The following is a 9,059-nucleotide window of genomic DNA, read 5'->3' as shown; positions in this document are numbered from 1 at the left end:
TACTTTTTACTTTTAATCCTTCTTTGGAAAGTATGGATTGTACACGACCCACATCATCAGGACTGTGTAGTCCAAAGCGTGATTCTTTTAAGAACTAGGGAGATGCGAATGAGGGCAGAATGTTTTGATGAGGCAGTCTATTGTAAAACAAATTATATGACTGAAAAGGGCATGTATTGATTGCCCTTATTCAAAAAGCTGTTTGAGTTCACATGAGGTAGTGTGTATACAGTGATTCCTACAACACAGGCACCCCCAAAAATCAAATTTGAAAAATCAAGGTTCCTGCGTTAAAATCGACAAAAAATCAGAGCAATCAAATGTGCATCTGAAACAGTCAATTTTGTTACTATGCCATGCTGAGCGGTGTATGTGTTAATTCTCTCAGTAGGTATATGTGGTAATCCTCTCAGTAGGCATAAAAGGCAGTTTTTGAAGCCGTTTTAGCGGGTAATGAAACAAAACAATACATTTGAATTTCTGCAATTTTTAACGCATTGCGTTCAAATATTTGGTGATTCGTGCTAACACATGTCATGAATTAGAAAAGACAACATTAAACAGGTTTGCGATTGTGAGGTGTTAGCCGGTATTTTTACCGACAATTATCAAATGAATTAATTAAGCAACAAATCAGTGCTGGGGCCGACGCTATTCTTAGCGTACATTAACGACCTCCCGGAGAGACTGACGGCACTAGCGCGCCTGTTTGCGGACGACACTGCAGTGTACAGGGTGGTGACTAGCGTAAACGACCAGGCCCAGCTACAACAAGACCTCCATCGCCTAGCCGAGTGGGAGAAGAGCTGGGACATGCAGTTCCATCCTGCAAAGTGCAACACCCTGCCTGTTACGAGGAGCAGACGCCCACTACAGCCCTCTTACCAGCTCCATGGGCATACGCTGGAGACAGTGAAGGCGGTCAAGTACCTGGGTGTGACCATTCAGGGTGACCTGTGCTGGGACGACCATATTAACAACATCGTCAGCAAGGCAAACAAGACCCTGGGGTTCCTGCGGCGCAATCTGAAGATCTCATCAAGATCCGTGAAAGAGCAGGCGTACAAGGCCTTTGTCAGGCCTATCCTGGAGTACGCCTCGTCAGTATGAGACCTGCACACCCAGAAGAACATCGACAAGCTTGAGACCGCCCAGAGACGAGCTGCCCGATTCGTCTGCAACCGCTACCACAACACGTCAAGTGTCAGCCGGATGCTGGACTCCCTTGGGTGGCAGTCTCTGGAGGAGCGCAGGAAGCTTGCCCGCCTGTCGATGCTCTACAAGATCACGAACAGCATCGTCCACTGTCCGGGCATCAAGTCGAAGCTGGCCCCCTTACCACCACGCCAGCGAAGAGGCCATTGCCAGCAGTTCGGCCTCATCACCTGCCGCACTCAGTATCGGAGTGCCGCTTTTCTACCCAGCACAGTGAAGGACTGGAACTCTCTACCAGCAGCTGTCGTCGAGGCCCGCACTGACGACACCTTTGTGTCGCGCGCCTCGCACTAAACCAGTAGCCACTGTGACTCATGTCCCCTCCCCCCATACTCCCCAACCTGTGAATTTTAAATGGACTTTTGGATGCTGGAAACGCTGCTTTCTTGGACTTGCGCAACATCCCATCAAGTGCCGAAGTAATCACTACTGCTGATTGTGGGCAATAATGGAAAGACAAGACAATCAGATGTACCGAATTACAAACAAAATGTCAAGTCATTTGAAACGTTAGTACTGCTGTTATGCGACATGTTAGAAAGAATTACAAAAAATAAAGATGTACCTTTTCCAAAGAAAACAGATTTGTTTTTTAAATATGCAGGCTTTTTAAACAAACATTAAAGCTTCAAATTACACTGAAATGTAATTCATAATCAACGACGGCTGCTCAGACCACTTGTTCAAACGCGTACAAACATTCTTGGGAAATGCTCTCTCAAAAGCCCTGCTCAGCAGCTAGCAGTTAAATGTTCAGCAGTGAGCTTGATGTGGGCTATTTGTGCTCAGCGCTGTGAAAATAGTCCACTTCTTAAAGATTACTTTCGCTTTGAAATCCTCATACCATCCATGTCTAATAAAATATGTACATGAAATTTGAGTATTTGGTTTATTTGAAGTTGAAAATAGCAACAAATTAAATTTGTTTGATGAGTCAGCTTAGACTTAGAGTTAGATCAACCGACTATTTTAAGGACTCTTTCTGGCATGTCAAATAAAAGCAAACCTAATCTCTCGAATGACTTGATGTACTTAACGACATGTCTTAGCATAAATTACCAGACGTTTGAAGGCAATGCATTGAGAAATTTATTAAATGTGCTGGATTTCTTCTGATTACCCACTAAAATGGCCCCAGAAACCGCATTTTACGGCTTCTCAGAAGAATTACATACCGTTCATCATGCCATTACGCCATTGTTAGACAAGATATGTAAACTAAGCTGACTGTTTGGATGCATATTTAATTTTTCTTTCTAATAACATGCACAACAGGTTTCCTTTCAGCAGTTTTGATAGTATACTGTTCAAAAAAAGAAACGCATAGCTTGTAATATTTGGTTAATTTAGTTATATGGCTACAAGGATATCCACCAAACTGCAGAAAATGTTTATCTGGTCGTCGACCTTTCGTCCATTGCCACAAGTGAGCTCTGCACGTGACGCATGCGTTATCAGTGGCTACAATGTCAAAATTGCTCATTTGGCATGACCACTCGTCATGCTTCAGTGTAATCTCGTGAAACTCGGGGAATATTGAGCTCCCACCATGTCTTCCAAAACCCATAAAAGCGGATTGTTCGCCACAAAGAAATCAGACGACAATTCAGCGACGAAAGATGGCCCGATTGAGCAGAGAAGACCGCCAAATTGCATTGGGTCGTTTCCAAGCAGGCCAAAGTCAAAGTGCAATCGCCAGGCACTTCCACGTGTCCCAGAGCACCATCAGTAGACTGTGGGTCAGGTTTCAAGCCACTGGCTCCGTTGCTGACTTGCCACGAGCGGGAAGACCAAGGGCGACAACTGCTGCTCACGACCGCTTCATACGGCTCCGCCACCTCCGGAATCGTTTCCTGTCGGCCTCATCTTCTGTCCAGGCTCTCCCCGGGCCACACCGATTATCGGACCAGACCGTGCGGAACCGCCTGCATGAAGCTGGTTTGAGAGCTCGCAGACCTCACAGAGGAGCTGTCCTCACCCGCCGCCATCGCCACAACCGAGTGCAGTGGGGCAACCAGCACCTTCGCTGGACCGTCCGGAATCACTGGAGACACGTGTGGTTCAGCGACGAGTCCTACTTCCTGCTCCAGCGACATGATGGTCGGAGGAGGGTCTACCGGAGAGTAAACGAACGTTACGCGCCCAACTGTGTGGATGAGGCACCCGTTCATGGTGGTGGAGGCGTCATGGTGTGGGGGGCGATCAATACCGCTGGAAGGAGCACCCTGGTGCACGTCCAAGGGCGCATAACTGCCCAGCGATACTTGGAGGAAATTCTGCGCCCACACGCCCTTCCTCTTCTGGCTGACCAGGATGCCATATTCCAGCAGGACAACGCTCGCCCGCACACAGCACGACTCACCACCCAGTTCCTCACCGACCACCATGTCCAGGTGCTTCCCTGGCCATCCATGTCGCCAGACATGAACCCGATAGAACACCTCTGGGATGAATTGGACAGACGTGTGCGCAGGCGAGAAGAAGCGCCGGCAAATCACCGCGATCTATTGCAGGCACTTCAGGAGGAGTGGGACACCATCCCACAGCAAGATATCCGGCATCTGATCCAGTCCATGCCCAGAAGGTGCCGGGCAGTTGTTGCTGCTCAAGGCAGTCACACCCCCTACTGACTTGACAGCCTCGGCACCCAATCGTATTGATTGACTGATTGATTTGAAGATGCAAATGAACTGTGTGTGCATTCAACTGTGTCCATACCAAATTTCAAACAAATAATCTAAATATTGGATTTTCTGTTAATTTTTTCGAAAAATAAAACAAATTTGGCAAGTAGCAACTATGCGTTTCTTTTTTTGAACAGTATATGTCGATTTTAATACGTTAAACTTGATTTTGCGAATTTGATTGTTGGGGATGCTAGTCTTGTAGGTTCTATTTTATAAACAGTACCTCGCGTAAACTAAATCTGTTTTCTATATAACATAGGACAATGAATGGCCTTTTCAGTCTTATAATTGGTTTTACAATAAATGGCCTCATTAAAATGATCTGCCCTCAAACGCGTTTGCTTAGTTTGTTGTTGTTGACAGGTAGTATAGAAATAGAATATGAACGTTGGACATGTTTTAACTGCTAACTAATATTGACAAAACCACTGTATACTTCTGTGTCTGCAGACTGTTCCTGGCATAATTAATGTAAATGCTTAAAAAATTCCTTTAACCATTTTAAATATAAAATTTGTTGTTTTGTGCAAGGGACGTTACACAGTGGCCACTACATACAGTGTTGGTAGTTGGCCCCTGAGCAAGCGTCAGCATCAGTGTTCGTAGTTGGCCCCTGAGCAAGCGTCAGCATCAGTGTTCGTAGTTGGCCCCTGAGCAAGCGTCAACATCAGTGTTGGTAGTTGACCCGTGAGCAAGCGTCAGTATCAGTGTTGGTAGTTGGCCCCTGAGCAAGCGTCAACATCAGTGTTGGTAGTTGGCCCCTGAGCAAGCGTCAGTATCAGTGTTGGTAGTTGGCCCCTCAGAGAGTATCAGGGTCAGTGTTGGTAGTTTGCCCCTCTGCGAGTGTCAGCATCAGCGTTGGTAGTTGGCCCCTCGGCGAGTGTCAGCCTTAAGTGTTGGTAGTCGACCCCTCAACGAGTGTCAGCATCAGTGTTGTGTCAGCATCAGTGTTGGTAGTTGGCCCCTCAGCGAGTGTCAGCCTCAGTGTTGGTAGTTGACCCCTCAGCGAGTATCACCATCAGTGTTGGTAGTCGACCCCTCAGCGAGTATCACCATCAGTGTTGGTAGTTGGCCCCTCAGCGAGCGTCAGCCTCAGTGTTGGTAGTCGACCCCTCAGCGAGTATCACAATCAGTGTTGGTAGTTGGCCCCTCAATGAGTGTCAGCATCAGTGTGTGGGTAGAGGTCCTTGAACAAGGAACAGCAACATAGTCATAAGAGCAGAAGGTTTCTTGTATTAAATGTTAGCAACAGAGCAGTTTCACCACATAATCTTACAAGAAAAAGAGAAGACAGTGAGTAATTCTAAAACTTGCTCTTATTCATACTACACTTAGCAAACCATTTTATCTGTACAAATTGTGTACTTTAAAAAAAAATCACTCCCGAATCATTTTGTTCAAACTTTCTACGCCATTAAAGGCACTTCACTTGGAAATGTGGCACACTCTTCCGCTGCTCAAAAAAGGATCCCCCAAAAATTGACCCGAAAAAACACAAAGTACCACTTAAAAATCGACTCAAGTTCAGGATAGACACAATAATAATAATAATGAAAATAGAACATTTATATAGCGCTTCTTCACAGCTCAAAGCGCTTTGGCAACGTTTACATACGTGAAGAAGAACATCAATTATCTGTCCAGAACAGGGTGTCTTCTTTGGTTAACTTTTGTACTTTGTGTTCTGCCATTACTGCTGATGCAGGTGTCAATCGCTTCAGCAGTAAAAAACATGAGGTCTTGCGTTAATTTAGAGGGATTAAACAATTAAAAGAAAGCTCTGTATATCAGCAATGACTCAGTCCTTTAAAATGAATCAGACAAGGCTAACAATTCAGGAAATGGAACAAACCAACTGAATTACAAATTAGCACAATTTCTTGAAATCCCCTAGAGCATGTTCTATTCTTCTCACAATCTATGCCCCCCCCCCCCCCCCCCCCCACGTTAACAATAACAGTGTAAATACATGTTTTTAGTACTAGTAAATTACTAGTTATTGTCACTTAAGAATCAGTTTTGTTGATATCAAGGAGTAGTAAAATTTAAAGTCAAAGTTTCAGATAAAAGTTTAAAAAAGAAGTCAAACACTGAAACAGCATTCTTCTTACTCACTGTCCAGTTTTTGTGTGTGTCACTGTGTGTGAGAACAATACGTTTTGACACATCTCTTTCAATGTGTATGCATACTACTACTATTACACAAGTTAGTACTATGTGATCCCAGAACGCCTCTTCTTTTGTTTTCCAAATGTTCTACAGAATTGTCAATGACTGAATGAGTATCATATTACAAGCATAACATATTTACCTGAAATGATGTCCAGTCTTTTCTTGCACACCACGTTCACTAAGACTTATGCTTTCATTGGCATTCCTCATTGTCTCTGCCCTTGCTTTGGTAACTGTATGTTAGTGTCCACGGGTAGAAGATGACACTGGAGGAGAGCATGGTGGTGCCAGACGATGATGAAGTTTATTCTCTGGTGATACAAGAAAGAAAATTATGAGCGTTTGCTGAATGTTTCAGTGTTTGCTTGTATGCATTTACAATTACCAGGTGAATACGCTGCACAGATCTGCAGTGCAGATGATACTAAGACAACACTGTCAGCACAGCTACCAAGTCAAACTTACAACGAGCACAGTCAGTATATAAATTATAATATGGTGCTGATTAACAATAACAACCCATTTATGATTTAAGTTTCAAACATGCCTTTTCTGCTCTAATGTTTTCTCTCTCATGCAAGCTGTTTTATAACCTTGACATTTTCTGCAACAACATTCCCAAACACAATCTGAAAAGTAGCATGCCTTGAAAGGAACATTTGATCAATTATGCTTTAGATCTATTCCAAACATTACCTTTTTTCATCATGACAGGAAACAATGCTGACGTGTCTTGCTGACGTGTCTAGTTCACGTGTTGAGTTAACCTGCTTGGAGCACTGCTGTAGATATAGGGTGTGACTGAGTATTCAGGGTGTCAAGATGTAGCCAATGTCACCGTATATGAACAAGCCCAGAGGTGCTTGGATTGCAGGACACACCCAACTCTCATTTAAAATCATGGTACCCTTTTCACACCCTGGCCATAGAACAACACGACACACGGTCCAAAGATGTTCGTCACCAACTACTTCAATGCCTGTAGAAGCCGTCACGGCTGATTGATTGACTGACTGATAGACTGTTGTTCGAAAATGTGTGTAAACAGCACCACAAACACGCCGAAAAAGTGCACTACAAGTACAAGCTATCTGGAATTGCTCACGAGTACGTGTGGTTAGCCGCTTCCTGTCGGGTTCACACTCGTCGTGCAAGGCAGAATATACATTCGGTGGATGCAGCGAAGACTCGTTTCCTTGCTGATGTAGAATATGTCGCCGTGCATGGACTGACAGACATCAATCACGCAGAAAACGGTGCAATCATAGTCTTCGCGGGTGCTTGTAAGTGCTAAACTCCACACTCTTGTCAACATAATTCAAAGAGCAGTCCATGCTTTGACAAATGAAAGCGTGCGGCACTCTCCTTATCGTCTTGGGCATTCCGCGGATCCGTGCGGTGACGAAAATGTGTTGATGGCGCATGTTATATCGCAAAATGATGCACGAGTCGAGTCGACTCACAGTCTCATTTACGGCCGCCATTTTTAGGATTAAAATTATCTCCCTTGCAAGTTGGGGGCGCTTCTGTCTGCTCTTACCTAACTTAGGGCTGGGGGGGTGCTGCCCTATGTTAAGAGCGACATAGGAGCGCTCTTTGGCCAAAGAGCGGTCCGTGAAACGCACCTATCTTAACTTTGCTCTTAACCCCATCTTGACCCCTTAAGAGCTCCTAAGTTAGGATAAGAGCGGTATATGAAACCGGCCCCAGACCTCATGTTCAGACTCGGCGTAATGATTCCGAAAGGACTACTTTTTCGCGGTCAAGTTCAGTCGTCCGCATACTCGAAAGTGAAAAAAAGATTAAAGGTTTTGCTACAGTATCGGAGGATGAACTGTCGAAAAAGAAAAAGAATCTCGTGCCAACCACTTCGCAGAAGACCATCCGAGTTGTCCAGAAGAAGTTCTGAAACACGTCACGTTCCAAATCAAAAGACGACATGCTATTCTCTTACGTCACTATTCTTGGTTTACGGTACCATTCGGCGGCTTTGCTACGAGTATGCCATATTGAGTCTTGGTTGGCCGAGACCTTGAGGTGGAATGCGAGTGATTAGGTTTGCTGATTTTGCTCGGAGAAGTGGTCCGTGTTCAAGCAAGTTTCTTTCTTCTTTGAAAACAAAACCCCTAAGACCAGTGAATGTCGAGATATATATGTTAATTGGATCTGTGATCCAAACATGCCTTTTGGTCAATCTCGATGGCAGTTTATTCCACTCGCCCTACGGGCTTGTGGAATAAACTTCCATCTCGATTGACCAAAAGCCATGTTTGGATCACAGATCCAATTAACGTATAATATCAGCAACATACATGGCCGGATCTGAAGTGAAGGGGGAAATTATAAAAAGAATATTACGGTCGACTGCGTGAGTGATGTTTTGTTTTTTGTTTCGTTTTCTTTGACAGTTCTGCTCTGAGATCGTGTTTATAGAAAAGAAAGTTAAATGAATAAATAGATTCATAGATATAAATAATGATTAAACAACATGAGAGTATGAGTGGAAGGCATTGCACTGTTCAACTTCAGGGTTTTGAACTAGTGAAAGGATGTTGTTGTTGTTGTTGTTGTTGTTGTTGTTGTTGTTGTTGTTTATGTTGCTGCTGCTGCTGCTGCTGCTGCTGCTGCTGCTGCTGCTGCTGCTGCTGCTGCTTATGTTGTTGTTTTTGTTGTTGTGTTTTTTCATCTTCTAAACAGTCATTTATTTTTGTTAAGTATTTTCATTAATTTCTGAAACTGACATTTGACGCTATGAAAAACGTATTACCAAACGTCCTTTTAAAAGCTTACTCAACCTCCCTATTCAAATTAGACCCGCAAGATAGTCAGGCCTTTTCTCGTGCATATGCTAATCTTGTTAGGGTTGTTAACATCCGGGCAATTTAGCAGGTGCCGGTACTTCCCCGTTTATCCTCATCCTCGCATTGAAAGCAGTTCCGCTGATAATCACTCGGATTTAATCGTAAATTAATTGCCGTCATCATT

At 44.2% G+C, this 9,059-nt stretch overlaps 1 protein-coding gene across 1 annotated transcript; it reads right to left on the bottom strand.

The window, feature by feature from the left end:
• Positions 1-486: 486 nt before the first annotated feature.
• LOC138963293 (uncharacterized) lies at positions 487-7,363 on the bottom strand. The gene is made up of 3 exons (XM_070335360.1): positions 6,771-7,363; positions 6,214-6,385; positions 487-5,088 (listed from the first exon to the last, which is right to left on the bottom strand). Exon 3 carries the CDS (start codon positions 3,600-3,602, stop codon positions 3,114-3,116), a length of 489 nt encoding a protein of 162 aa, XP_070191461.1. The 5' UTR covers positions 3,603-5,088; positions 6,214-6,385; positions 6,771-7,363; the 3' UTR covers positions 487-3,113.
• Positions 7,364-9,059: the final 1,696 nt, after the last annotated feature.

The sequence above is a fragment of the Littorina saxatilis genome, linkage group LG1 (assembly GCF_037325665.1).
Source record: "Littorina saxatilis isolate snail1 linkage group LG1, US_GU_Lsax_2.0, whole genome shotgun sequence".
Lineage (NCBI taxonomy): Eukaryota > Metazoa > Mollusca > Gastropoda > Littorinimorpha > Littorinidae > Littorina > Littorina saxatilis.
The sequence above is the reverse complement of the archived record's forward strand: the minus strand, read 5'-3'. Positions and strand labels throughout refer to the sequence as shown.